Here is a 15444-nt window from a genome sequence, read left to right on the forward strand (position 1 = left end):
CCGGACGGCTATGCAATTATTTGCTGTAGGCAAGTCGCCTACAAAGTCCTCCACCAAATCCATCCCACTCCCGCCCCCCTTCCCCCCCTCCCCAGTGATGCTATTCCCACAAACCCCATTGGAGAACCCCTGGGAGCACTGTTCAGAAATCGTAGGTGGAGCATCAGTGACAATGAAAGTTCACTTCAGGTAGCCTAATTGTTAAGGTGATCGGTCGGCTGTCGGTGTGCCACAGTACTTCAGCAGTCACGACACTGGGGGTGGAAAGTTGTGCAGGACGACTGACCCCTACTGTTGCCCCCGGTATGCGAGAGCGAGTCCAGGTAGTGGGGTAGTGCCGCGGCGGCTACTCACTTGAAGCGCCAGTACTCTGGCTGGCTGCGTGACCAGCGCCGGTGGCCCGCGTAGGCGGACCCCCGCAGGTTCCCCAGCACGACGTCATACCCCGCGTTGGACAAAGGTTTCACTGTTGGCAACAGAAAAACCACTGTCATTCACGCATTCCATGAGGATTGTTTCAAAAATATCTGTTTGCACGGGAAGGTATAGTCCAAAAATTGGTCCATCGACACACTTAGCCTGCCACTCCCCTTTCCACATGCAGTAAAAACTCTGTCAAGTTTTAGAAATGTCATGCTGGCACATTTGTCTTCTTTAAGAGTAAGAGGTTTCAAATCCCATTGGTCACGATATTGTTGGAGATGGAATAAACGTTGGTCTTGTGATGATGGACACATCAGACATTTGTCTGTAGTCATGTAGACAAATTTTGGAAAACTAAGATACCTGTTATTGGTTGGACATTGGACCCTCGTTCTCCCGAATGTTACTACTGTGCCGTATAATACTGTTCACTTTTCTTAGTAGCTGCGCAGCAAGTCCTTAATAAGTACAAACCATTCAGTCTGCGGATAACTCTGTAAAGATAATCCCATCTAGAAACTTTGTGGGCACTTACATCACACTGCGAAATGGTACCAGCTCTCAACAAATGGCACGAATCTCTTCATTCTGTTGTGCAACATTACTTCATCTTGGTACTGTAAATTTTTATTTAGTTTGTAATATTATCAACGTAAATGAAATACAGTTATTGCACATTTGTAACCTGTTTGGTTTGCTGATGATGAACATTGTGCTTGATATCTTTAACGATGAATAAATTAATAAGTAATAGAACTTAATGTTCAAAATGAAAACTACAAATCACTAATTAGAAATGAATGAGAAAATCGAGAAAAAAACCAGGGTACCTTATTGGTAATTGTGAAGTTGAATAAAGCTTAAAAAATAAAACTGAAAAGAGATGTTCAAAATCGCTAAAACTATAAGATGGATGATTAAGAATAATAGAATATAAATGAGTAGTGACCATCAGGTAGTTGTACATTATGACACTTTGTGGGACAATGTTTTAGTTTGTTACATGATGCAGAATTTGGATAATGCCTACAGTAAAAGAGTCTCTACAACATAGTCATATAATTACAATAGGAGTCATAGTCATTTTCCACATCACTAATTACCCAATTATCTCTCCAGTAAAGATGAAAAAACAACTAATCCTTAACAAGTCTAAACCCAAACGGCCACAGCACATTGTGAGAGGGTTTGTACTCCAGATTAGGGTTACCAGGGAATGAAAGTTGTATTTCGTATTTACATGACATTTCCCACTATGCACCTATTGGAACACTTCCGACTAACGCCTTCTAACGTTGATAACTGCAGCCCTAGTAGTAGTGAGGCTGTGGGGGTACTGTTGTAGTCTCATTTCTCATTTCATATAACATCACAATGACATGCGATTTTACCATATTTCCCCCCCCTACCCCATCTCTCTGATGTCACAGGGAAACAATTCTTTTTACAAACATGCAGGAAATTCAAAGCTGATGGGAAATTGGAAAGAGCCTAACAACGCTCAAGGGTTTTTCCCACATCTCTGATAACTCAAGTCGCTTGTCTCAGGTGAAATATGATGAGAAATTAAAATATCCTAGACTGACAATTGTCCAGTTAGTGTGTAATTAAAGAATCCAGGATGGTGGACTGTGGGATATTGGTGCAGCCTGTATAGTTGCCAGGTTATTTAGCTCCAAGATGCTAATCCAAAATGGCGGATCTGGGAAGCCTGGTGCAGCTTGCATTTTTTGTATATTTTTCCCAACCATATGACATCAGAACTCAAGATGGCTAAACTGTGGATACTAGTGTAACCTGCACGGTTGCCGGGACACTTGCAAGAGGGTTGAGCCTATATAGTTGTAAGATTTCATAATTTTTAAGGCTCAAACCGTATTATAATTTTAAAATTGTATAAAATTCAAAAATTCACTTATCTCTATGTTTAAAACTCATGCATATTATATGCTTAAACGATTTCTCCCACTGCAGTTCCTTTAAGTCCACGTGTGATGTGTCGAAACAATTTCCCCTAACCACCTGCTAGCCAGTTAGTGCTCCTACCACTACCCCTGGAATAGGATAAAGATGGTTACATTTTTCTTTAAAACGAATGTGGTGGAAAGAGCACCCTCCCACAGTCAGAGTGACTGTGCAGGCCCTCTACCGATGCTACTGCCAGCAACCAAGTCTGCCCGCTATGGCGGTTCAGATATGAAGGAATGAGACACGTACTGAGAGCAGAGAATTCCCCACCACAGCATCCAGCCAAATAGCGTTGCATGGCTCCCACTAGTCCAGGCTGCCCACACACTTCACTGGTTTGTGGTGTCACAGTGTTGGCTGCCATGCAGCTGCCATTGTGTAATGTTTGGCACATATACATGATGCAACTACTGTCATGCTGCCTGACAATGTATAAACATTTCTTTCCCGTGAAAGTCATAACTTGTGTCTGAGTCTGCCTGTTAACTTGTTATTTCAGCTATGCTAGTCGCAACTGAGCTACTTCCTACAACATGACAATCCACTTAGCATTCACCAAGGATGTAACATAGAAAGGCACTTAGACATGCTATTTCTGGTCTACAGAACCTGTAGCGCTATCTATAAATGGCCTACTTTCCCCCAATTATATTTCAGCTTCTTATTCACTTGCTAAGAATTCAAGATTCAAACAGTAGGTACCTTACTAAGTGCAATAGATCAGCCCCAAACACAATTGTTTTTATATACACAATTGTATTTATATACAACCGAAATAAAATGTTCAAACGTACCTACGATCTGTATTTTAATTTAAAAAACCTACCTGTTACCAACTTTTCGTCTAAAATTGTAACTCATATGTTTGTGACTATTACAGCGAAATCTATCACAAAGTGACAAAAGTTGCCCAACTCAAACATTCATATTTCTTTACGTACTACACGAATATGTAATAAAAATGGAGGTTCCTAATAAAAGAAAAAAACGCAGTTGATATCCGTTTGACCTATGGCAGGGCCATCGAGGGGGCCAACCATAGCGCCATCTGGTTTCCCCCTTCAAGCTAGACGAGTTTCGTTCTTTGTAGTTTTTTCGTTTGATGCTTATTTCGTGAGATATTTGGCCCAGTCACTATCAATGGACAACCCTATATATATATATATGTGTGTGTGTGTGTGTGTGTGTGCTGAGAGTGGTGATGATGGTGAAAGCTGTACTTAGGAGAACTTTTCCTCTGGCCTTTTGTATTTTGCTGGATATTTTGGTACAGTTTGGAAGCATGTTGACACAATGCTTTTTGCTGTAACGTTAATGTAGTCTTCATTGGGCAGTTTTCTGCTTCATACGAAATACTCAAAGTTGGACACATTTCAGTACCCTCAAGTGAGCTCTCACCATGCACTCCTCTAGTTGCTAATCTCAAGTGAGCTTTCATTTTGTGTGTGTGTGTGTGTGTGTGCTTATTTAACTCATTTATTTTCTTTTTCAGATGCTGCTGTGGTGCACCCATTTTAAAATGATGCCAAAGTAAATGGCATTGGTAGGAAATCTGACTATAACTTCACGCTAGGTGCAACTTTCGAGAAACTACATCATTGTGGCACTAAAGTGATATTATCCCCTATACAGTGGTGTAGGCTGTGTGACATCCCAACTGAAGTTGCAGGCATGTATGCTTTAAATACTCGAATACCCACAGTATTCTTAGGTTATCACAACGTCACTGAAGGGGCGTTACCATGGACGCTCAAAATTCTCAATGAAACTAAATCCATTCACATCCATGAGGTCAGAGGTCACCTTGTCTCTACCTATATTCGTTCTTGAATATATGTGCTTCAGTGAGGGGAATAGTTTTACTCGTTCTACAAACACAGCAGGAAATAATGTGTATATGACGAACATGCCCATGCTCATCATTCACAAATAAATTATATTATTAATTTTCAGTATGCTTCTGAAAGAAATGATGAGCTGACATATTGCATTATTTGAAACACAAATTAAGGGACTTCTGTAGTAAATTAACTGTTGATCTGTTGGCTGCACGAATTCCTTACGTATTTTTTTTTACTGAGAAATTACTAAAATAAATCGCCTGTTACTGTTTATATAAGGGTAACTCAGGTTTGTTACCTGGCCCAGCCATATTAATTTGGGTTTTCCAAAGTTATGCCACTTAATTATAGGTAACTGTTAGTATCTCTTGACAGTAGAAATAACTATAACATTCTTCTTCTTCTGTCCACCATTAATAATTTGAGAGTAAATTCTCACTCAGTAAATATTTATAGTCATTCATTATTAGTACTGTACACTATATTTAAATGTTATTTATCTAATGGAATGGCATGATCGTGTGGCGACATTGCAGTGATCACGAGGGGAAGAAAATAAATAATAAATGCTTGTAAGAATATAAAAAAGGGAGTAATAATGAAACATAACTGATGTCAAGAAAGCTGTAAGGGAAGGCTATATCCTATCAGTGTTTCCAGCTGGTATCTACAAGACGCAGTGGAGAGAGTGAAAGAAAATTTTTTTGACAGAAAAATCTAGAGGGAAGAGGTATGAAATATGAGCCTCATAGACGTCACAGTGCTACTGCTAGTGTTGAATGGGTCACACCATCACAAACCGCAAACTGGTTGAGGATGAACTAGACAACAGAGTAAGTATTCTGATACTAATAATTCACTTTATATCAAGGTAGAAATTGTAGACGCCATAGTCAGAAAAACATCGTAATATGGGTGAGACTTCCACACTGTGTGGAAATAAAAGATAAAATCGTATTAGAGGAGATGTTAAAAACTACATGAATGGATAAATTACGAAATAAGAAGGTACTAGAAAGATGAGACCAGTGTGACGCTGTCACTAATTTTGGGCTTCACCATGAGAGATGCACTTCAGCATCATGTGAGGCGAGGAGGAAGGTGCGGAGGCTCTGGTGTGTAAATTAATAAAGAAGCCTGTTTTCCCACCACAAGGCGGGTCAGGCTGGGCTGCGACATAGGCAGAAAAGCAGTGCAGCTATGAACCAGCCTGAGGAAAGTACCCACACTATGGGGCCTCGAAGGAACGTATTGGCAGAATGTAGTTGCCATCTGCCACTATAGTTTGCACCCATGATTCTAGCACAGCTATGCACAGGTCTGGCAGCAACCTCCAAGACACCAGGGCACGCAACTCTCCGCCACATCATTGGTCAGTGAGCACCCGATTTCAGTCTGGGTAGCCACTACAACGACCCAAAGACATCGACTTAAGGGGCTCCGGAAAGGCTCAAAATCATGAAAAGTTCAATTTTTACTTTTTTGTGTTTTCTGAATCTGCAGACTATTACCTTTTAATAGATATATAATTTATTCAATTCCGAAGACTACAACTATTTTTAATTTTTTTTTGAAATGGGTTCTACACGGGCGTGACCCACTGTGGCGCTGTTAAACTGCTGTCAAATGGTGTTATTATTAACGTCCGTGTTCATCAGATACATTTTAGTGATGTGAGATAAAGTATGTGTTGTGGCTAACCTATGATGGTTCAATATATATCGCTGGTGTGATTGTCGATTGTTTCATGTTTATTTACTCTGTGGTTATCTCGAAAATATTCGTAATTAATTCTGTTTCTTGAGTCTCTGTTTTGTTGAAGTATAATAATGAGTAAAAGTAAAGTTATTAGAAATCCTCTGAAGACTTTTAAGAAAAGGAGAAATGTTGGAAAGCCAAAGGTATGTGTTATTACTGTAAATAATAAGATTCTAACATGGTACGAGCGATGCTTGCTTTAGACAAGGAACGGCTTCGGGCTGCAGACAGGGCTGTAAAGAGTCTAGAAATACAAGCAAGAGTAAACAGGAGGAGGAACAAGAGGAAGCTGGAGGAGGAGTTTGCAGAGGATGAAGATAATCCATCCTATGGACCTGGAATGCACTAAAAAGTTAATCCAATCTTTGTCGCTCGATTCCCAAAACTTTTATTTTCTCATACTAATTACATGTTTTCTAAGGATCTTCCAAACATATTTGTTTCAAACTTTCAGTAAATGTTACATAGTACCTTATGCATAATTTAACACAGCCTTTTTCCAAAAAAACTGTATATTTTTGAATATATAAATAAAAAATTGCAAAAAAATGTTGTGAATTTTCATTACAATTGAAAAAAAATCATCTTTAATAACTGAACTAAAATTTTGTAAAATCCCTGTGTTAAGTTGTAGCCCATATTCCAATAAATAATCTGTAAAAAGTTCAACTTCCTACCTCAAATACTTTGTGAGGAAAGATGTAATTTATAAGCGTTATTTTAACATTGCAAGTATAGGGCGTTCCGGAGGCCCTTAAGTCAGCATCTATTAATTTGGAGCAGTACGACAGATGAGCCATCTTCAGCCTCAACAACAGCAGCCATACTTGTGTCTTGGATGACAGCAATTCACATTCAAGGTAGTACGACTGTCATCTACATCTACATCTACATCCATACTCCGCAAGCGACCTGACGGTGTGTGGCGGAGGGTACCGTGAGTACCTCTATCGGTTCTCCCTTCTATCCACAGCAGGGTGAGCTTCTCTTCCAGCAGCAGCAGACCTCTACGAGAATCAGGGCAGACATTCACATGGCCGACTTATTTTGCACGTGGCTGCACAGCACCACCTGGGGCATGTGTTGATAAGAAGCAAACAGCGCCTGCAGAGTGGGACACAGATGGAGCACATGCAGCACACCACCAGCACAGCCTTCTGCAGCTAAGGGCGCTGTCGGTGGGCCATGAGGCAGTAGGGGGATGGGGGTTGTCTGTGGTGTCACACTTTGCACCAGGCACCACGCACTACTCCAATCGTTGTAGTGCAAATTTGAATACATATGTTTTACATTTCAGCCGAAATTCCCTTGCTAGCGCTGGCCAGCACCAGCACTACTTTCTCAACACCCTTGCCACTGCACCAGCTCTATGCCATAGTCCCGTGTCCTTACACAAGGAAGGTCCGAGGAAAACTGTCAACAGGAAAAGGGTCTGCAGTGGAAACAACGTGTCATACATGGGACAGTCGTCAGGAGGGTAACAGTGGATTGGTCTCGATTTCCTTATTTCTTTGTTTGAAACTCATACATACACTCCTGGAAATTGAAATAAGAACACCGTGAATTCATTGTCCCAGGAAGGGGAAACTTTATTGACACATTCCTGGGGTCAGATACATCTCATGATCACACTGACAGAACTACAGGCACATAGACACAGGCAACAGAGCATGCACAATGTCGGCACTAGTACAGTGTATATCCACCTTTCGCAGCAATGCAGGCTGCTATTCTCCCATGGAGACGATCGTAGAGATGCTGGATGTAGTCCTGTGGAACGGCTTGCCATGCCATTTCCACCTGGCGCCTCAGTTGGACCAGCGTTCGTGCTGGACGTGCAGACCGCGTGAGACGACGCTTCATCCAGTCCCAAACATGCTCAATGGGGGACAGATCCGGAGATCTTGCTGGCCAAGGTAGTTGACTTACACCTTCTAGAGCACGTTGGGTGGCACGGGATACACGCGGACGTGCATTGTCCTGTTGGAACAGCAAGTTCCCTTGCCGGTCTAGGAATGGTAGAACGATGGGTTCGATGACGGTTTGGATGTACCATGCACTATTCAGTGTCCCCTCGACGATCACCAGTGGTGTACGGCCAGTGTAGGAGATCGCTCCCCACACCATGATGCCGGGTGTTGGCCCTGTGTGCCTCGGTCGTATGCAGTCCTGATTGTGGCGCTCACCTGCACGGCGCCAAACACGCATACGACCATCATTGGCACCAAGGCAGAAGCGACTCTCATCGCTGAAGACGACACGTCTCCATTCGTCCCTCCATTCACGCCTGTCGCGACACCACTGGAGGCGGGCTGCACGATGTTGGGGCGTGAGCGGAAGACGGCCTAACGGCGTGCGGGACCATAGCCCAGCTTCATGGAGACGGTTGCGAATGGTCCTCGCCGATACCCCAGGAGCAACAGTGTCCCTAATTTGCTGGGAAGTGGCGGTGCGGTCCCCTACGGCACTGCGTAGGATCCTACGGTCTTGGCGTGCATCCGTGCGTCGCTGCGGTCCGGTCCCAGGTCGACGGGCACGTGCACCTTCCGCCGACCACTGGCGACAACATCGATGTACTGTGGAGACCTCACGCCCCACGTGTTGAGCAATTCGGCGGTACGTCCACCCGGCCTCCCGCATGCCCACTATACGCCCTCGCTCAAAGTCCGTCAACTGCACATACGGTTCACGTCCACGCTGTCGCGGCATGCTACCAGTGTTAAAGACTGCGATGGAGCTCCGTATGCCACGGCAAACTGGCTGACACTGACGGCTGCGGTACACAAATGCTGCGCAGCTAGCGCCATTCGACGGCCAACACCGCGGTTCCTGGCGTGTCCGCTGTGCCGTGCGTGTGATCATTGGTTGTACAGCCCTCTTGCAGTGTCCGGAGCAAGTATGGTGGGTCTGACACACCGGTGTCAATGTGTTCTTTTTCCATTTCCAGGAGTGTATTAATCCCTTATGGTACATGGTTATAACCTGGATTATATACATGAGAGAAACGTGTACAATTACGTTGTTAGTTTACAAGAGATGAGACTGATACATACGCATAGACTTCTCGGGGAAGGGCAGGAGGAAGTTGTCAGAGCAACCTATGAGCCCTGAAACGGCCAGCAGAGCCCCACGGCGGGGAACGCCCGGAGGAACTGGCACTCGGTGAGCTGTCAGCTGGTAGCCGTCCTCAGTTTCCACCGTGTGTGCCTCGCACGTCAAGCCGTAATCTCTGCATCCGTCTGTCTGCAAAGAGTTCACATCCGGTAAGTAACAGCAACTGCAAGATCCGCGCCGGCAGTTGTGGCTGAGTGGTTCTAGGCGCAGGTTCGAATCCTGCCTCGGGCATGGATGTGTGTGATGTCCTTAGGTTAGTAAGGTTTACGTAATTCTAAGTTCTAGGGGACTGATGACCTCAGAAGTTAAGTCCCATAGTGCTCAGAGCCATTTTACAAGATCCGCCGACCCCGCCCCTTAACTGCATAGCTGGGCCACTGGTGTCCTGGGGATGGTCCAGACTGGCAGCACTGAGGAAGGCAGGCCACTGACATACCCACCAAAGAACGACTGCCGTTCAGAAAATAATGCCACAAATTTGCTTACGCCCGTTAATCCATACATATTATAAAAATGTATGTGTATATGTATCAATAAATGTATGTATGCATGTTTCACATCTCCTCTTAAATCACAGGGCCGATTTCAACTAAACTTGGACCATACGTATATCACTTACTGTTGTGTAACAATTGCTATTGGGGTAGGAACGACACACCTATCCTGGCTCAGGGGAAACGAAATCATGAACAATGAGATGCGTGAAAAACTGCCGCATCATATATGACGTTTAAGCTTGTTACTTCTGTGCTGCTAACTCTATTCCCAAGAAACGTCGCAGACAGTATCCATAAATACCGCCAAATGCATATAAAAAACTATGTAATTGGTGCCACAAATAGGTCAGGAGATGGGACATCTAAAGACTCAGATGCGTGAAAAATTGTCGCGTCGTGCATGACGTTTAAGTTTATTACTTCTGTGCTGCTAACTTTAATTCGTACATATATAGTAGACAGTATCCACAGACGCCGCTGAATGTTCCTACACACATAGATCATAGTGTGATTAATAGTTCAAGAGATATCACGTCATAAACGCTGAAATGTGTGCACTGTTACATTTCCTTGTTTGTTGTTGGTGTTGCTTACGGTGCACAGGATCTCAATGGCGAGATTAGAAGTATTAAAAGAAAACGAGTATGGTTAAAAGGGCTAAAATTGTTGGTACACTTACTCTCTCACTCTGTCAGTCACCCACTCGCATTAATCCACACACACGTTCCACATCACACGCTGTAAAACAAAGGAGAAATATTAAAAAGATACTACATCTGCGAAGAAAACAGAAGCAAAACGACAGCGGAGATACAGCAACGGCACAGGCATTTATGACTGTCTGAGGACTTTCAAAAATCACACGTTAGCCAATCATCCTGTTAACACATTAAGAACATCTCCCTAAAAATTTTTGAAACAAATTGGGCAAATCACTAAACGTCAAAAGCCTCACCGCATTCGTTTAAACGTCACTTAAAATACAGGCCAGATCTGCCAGCAAATCTGACTCTCCACTGTGGTGTGAAAATAAAACACAATCCAGTAAAACGTGGCGCACAGCGATATGTGCGCCAGAAGCACCACACATTGCAGTATCGCCGCTCCGGAGCAAGAAGTTATGCACCAAAGGACTATGGTCTAAGCGAATAAGCGTAAGGAGCACCTCATCTTCATGGCTGAAAAGACATACGCCACTGGATGCAGCTTACTACCTGTCTCTTCCAGCCATTCATCCTCCCATCGATTCATAGCGCTGTACCGCAGCAGCGAGGAATGCACACTGAAATACGTGAGGATCACGACATGCCTTCTTGGTTGCTACACATGCCTTCACGTTCCATACAATAGCCATGCACCCTGGTACCAAGCAGAGACACCTCCATCTTGACCCATTGTAATTGGAGGAAGGTGGGCTGGGTTTTCTGGTCTACTTTATCTGCAGGAGACAACAGTTGTGGAGAGTGAAGGGCGCTTGAAGCACATCTCATCTGCTCCAGTGCCATCAAGATCGCATATAATTCAACATCGAGGACGATGAAGTTTAGAGGCAGATGGACCTTGAGGACTTCAATCAAGAAAAACGACAGAGCAACCAATGGCTTCCCTCCGTTTAGACACATTCGTAAAGACAGCTGTAGAGTTGTGCTGCTCAGTTAAAATGTCATATAATAACATATTAAAAACATATGCAGGAATGCAATCTCTGCTATACTGCACCAAATGCAAAGTTCCTCGTGGCCTCTGTAGTAACTGTTGTGGCAGGCAGTGAAAACCCTTGGTGTTGTACATGCTCCACACCAAGTGACCCAGCACACACTACACATGGATCCCAAATGGTATTGTTGCTCGTGGACAATTGGAGAGAAGGCCTTCCATAGGAGACAACACTGTTGTACGAGGGTGAAGTTGGACATATGAGGACGTTCCATGAGGAGATGCCGCTGTGTGGTGGCTGCCGGTTCCCTGGGACCAGCATAGAAGCTTAGAGACTGGCTACGGGACTGATCCTGTAAGTAAGTGAGCCCAGCCTAACACCCCATGGTGGATGACAACAATAATCTTCAAGTAAGAAGGCCACACAGGCCTGTACATTGTGTATCCATAGTCTGGCTGCAAACGTACAAAAGGCTTATAAAACGGGAGAAGACGCGCCATGTCTTTTCACCAAGAGCTGTGGCTAAGGCAATGATATTCACTGCCTTCTGAGTTCTGGTTTTCACCTCTCTCATGCGTGGTAACCACGGCTGTTCGGAGTCAAAGATGAGCCCCAGAAAGTTCACCGAGTCTTTAAAACAGTGTCCCTCATATGAAAGACAGCTAAATTAATAATTCGACGAGAACGATTAAAGCAAACACAAGCACCCTTATTTGCGGAAAAGTGGAAACGTATCTTTACAACCCCACTCCACTAACCTCCGTACTGTAAGTTCCAACTGACAGTTCACTGTTGCAACAATGGAGGAGGAACAGAAAGCAGTAAACCATCCACAAATAAGGATCACTGTTCAGAACTCCCTACGATAGACGCGATACTTTTTATGGGTACGGCAAAGAGGTTAACACGTAAAACACTGTCCTGAGCAACACCAGTCTCCTGCTCAAAATAATCAAACAGCTCGTCACCAACTGGAGACCTAAAAAGCGCTTAGAGAGGAAGGAGCGTATGGAAATGGGGAGCTGGCTACGAAAACTCCATGACGGAGTTGCACGATAGTGCTGTGTCTTCAAGCAGAGTTGTACGCGTTACTGATATCGAAGAATATGCTGAGACAGCGATTTTTACGTAGGAAAGGCTGCGGAACAGTCACCTCTCGTATAGTCAGGTTGTTGACCGTGGTCTGAAATCTCTGGAATCCACATTGAGACCGCCTAAAGAGTTGCCTGGTCTCTAAAACTAGATCAGAAAACGGTTAACTGTTCGCTCCAGGATCTTTCCTATACAGTTCATTATGGTGACGCTCGGATAACTACTTTGGACGTGTGCGGTCCTTTCCTGGTTTGAGGAGAGGTTTCAGAAAAGCCTCTCTCCACTAGCTGGGTAAGTCGCCTGTCTGTCATATCAAATTAAAATATTAGAGGAAGATTTCCTTTGACGCTGTAAGCAAATGTCGAAGCATGTAGCTCTAGGTTCGGTCGTGATGCAGTGCAGTGTCATGAGACAGCACTCATTCCAGCTCTCACATGGAGCAAGAGTAGCTGTAAGCTTCAGAAGTTTTGGATCCGAAGTCCTACTTCTCTCTCTCTTTTCAAAATGCTCTGCCATTGTCACTGATGTCTCTGGGTGTTGTTTAAAGAGACCCCTGTTTCTGCACTGCTGTTATTGGTTACTGTGTTTACTGGAAATCCTCCTGATGGTTTCCCGTACTTTTGCAGAAAAAGCTCAACGGTCGACAGAGTCCAGGAAAGATAGCCATGGCCTTTTCATGCTCACCTTAATTAAACGTCGAGCTTTGGCTCTCGCGGCTAGAAGGGCAGTAGGTTATCTGTTGTTAGGCTGTTCTTAAACTGTCGGAGAACCACACGACTGTCCCAGATTGCTGAATGGCAGTCGCTGGTCCATCAAGGGACAAGTTGCCTCCTAAGATGACATGAGGGCTTTGGGGCTGATAAGACAGCGGCATGATGGATCACTCATGAGATGTGGTCCACTCATTCCTGGACGCTGTCTCGGTGTTAAAACACAGCTAGATGGCTGAACCACTTCCAGTTAGCCATGTTGACCATCAATTTTGGTGGCTTCTGTTGAAGTGTCCCTCCAACCAGTAGGTGAATGCCGTGTGTGGTCACTGATATGAAGGTCGTTAATAACTTCTAACTGAACAGAGTCTGCGAGGGCTGGAGGGAATAAAGAGAGGCCGATGGCTTAAAATGATCCTCAAGTCTCCCAGTGGAGGAAATGGGCAGGCGTCTTTTTCCTTAAGATCTTTGAGAGCCTCCGGGCCTGTAGCATCTTGTGAAAGTAAATAAAGTCAGCGAACAGTCATCTTCCAACACACATGAATATCGACTGAACCTGCATGGAAGTCGGTAACCACGGGGGGAGCAGAGAAGTGGTGCTCGTTATTGACAAACACGTGGCCCTGTCCCCTATCAGGTTAGCCTTGCAACACAGCACATGGCCCAGTAGCACAGCAGCATCGGATGTTTTAAAATGCGTTTCGTGCAATCACAAGCACAGAGGATTTCCTGCGCTAAGAGTTTCAGTTCCTCCACATGCGTCCTGAACCCATTAACGTTCCTCTGCACAATGGGAGCCATCTGTCAGGGGAGCAGAACTTTCATCCTGACCTTCTGCGAGGGTGGGGAGCCTGCAGTGGGTGGGGGCTCAGTCTTGCGGCCAGATGATTGCGCCAGTCTGACATCGAGGTCCACAAGCTCTGAAGAAGAGTCGAGAGGGACGTCAGGGAGAATGATGTCGACATCGTTGGACTGTGTTCTTCTCTTCCCTGCCATTGGCGATTCGGTTTTTCGCCTTCGACTTCGATATTTTTGCTTCAGTTGCTTCAGAGCCACCACTGCAGAAGTGGTAGTGGCAGTGTTGGATGGTGGAGCAGACTCAGTCTTTGCAAGGGCAGAGAGTCCCGTAGTGGCGGCGACGATGGCGTTTCCTGACGTTCTAGCGGGAGGAGCGGGCTTCGAAATAACTGCAGCAGAACAAGTAGAAGACCCACTTCATAGGCTGAAGCCTCGTATATTCTGTTCGTCAAGATATGCACTGCAGTCCCGACTCCACACGGGGTGAGCCTCAGAGCAATTCACACACTTCAAAGGAGATGAACAAGTGATTCCTTCATTTGCTATATTACAGCGGCTTCTTCAATGACCTCCAAGAGCACTATGACCAAAGCACTGGAATTTGAAACAGCGCACGAGGTTGGGGATACAAAGCCTTAGGCAAAGGAAACCCGCCTTCTATGTGATCAGGAAGCTCCATGCTGGTGAAAGTCAGGAAGAGGAGTCAGATTTGTCAAGATCCCCGTCCACCCTCTTCATGATGTTTTGTACGTCGATTGTACCTTCTGGAGCTCACTCATCTTTCAGTTCCTCCTTGGGACTGCTCACTAGATCCTGGAATGTCACATCACCTTTGGTGTAATTCAAGGTGGTGTGTAGCTCAGTTTCGATAGCGTATTTCCCAAGGCATTGACTTTTCTGGAGGCTCGTAACTTTTTGGGAACTAGAAGTTTATAGCAACAGTGTCTCATTAATAATCGCCTGACTGATTTTAAAGTGCAAGCAATGACCTCTAAGCCGCTTGGAATATAGAAAGGCGAAACTTTTTCGATGGTACCCTCTTTCCTTTTCACTATTACAACCATATATGTCCACATAACATATTTTCTTTATTTGTGTGTGAGGAATATTTCCTGAAAGTTTAGCCATACCTTTTTGTAACACTCTGTATATATAGTGACCGGGCCAAATATCTCACGAAATAGGTATCAAACGAAAAAACTAGTAGCTTTAGGGGGAAACCAGATGGCGCTATGGCTGACCAGCTAGGTCAAACGGATATCAACTGCGTTTTTTAAAATAGGAACCCTCATTTTTTATTACATATTCGTGTAGTACGTAAAGAAATATGAATGTTTCTCTTGGACCACTTCTTTCGCTTTGTGATAGATGGCGCTGTAATAGTCACAAACGTATAAGTACGTGGTATCACGTAAAATTCCGCCAGCTCGGTATCCTGGACGACATCCAAGTGTCCGGACCGTTCGCCGGATAGTTAACGTTATTTATGGAAACAGGAAGTGTTCAGCCACATGTGAAACGTCAATCACGACCTGCAACAAATGATGATGCCCAAGTAGGTGTTTTAGCTGCTGTCGCTCCTAATC

The 15444-nt window shown here is 44.4% G+C and overlaps 1 protein-coding gene across 1 annotated transcript in view; it reads right to left on the minus strand.

Moving 5' to 3' along the window:
• Window positions 1–350: 350 nt before the first annotated feature.
• Window positions 351–15444, minus strand: part of LOC126092916 (lipase member M-like) — a 57465-nt gene continuing 42371 nt past the window's right edge. The window contains exons 3-4 of the mRNA XM_049908647.1: window positions 9044–9233; window positions 351–466 (exon numbers count right to left, since the gene is read on the minus strand). Of these exons, the coding sequence (XP_049764604.1) occupies window positions 351–466; window positions 9044–9233 (306 nt within the window). The remainder of the gene's footprint in view (window positions 467–9043; window positions 9234–15444) is intronic.

Source organism: Schistocerca cancellata, chromosome 7, assembly GCF_023864275.1.
Source record: "Schistocerca cancellata isolate TAMUIC-IGC-003103 chromosome 7, iqSchCanc2.1, whole genome shotgun sequence".
In the NCBI taxonomy this organism is placed as follows: Eukaryota; Metazoa; Arthropoda; class Insecta; order Orthoptera; family Acrididae; genus Schistocerca; species Schistocerca cancellata.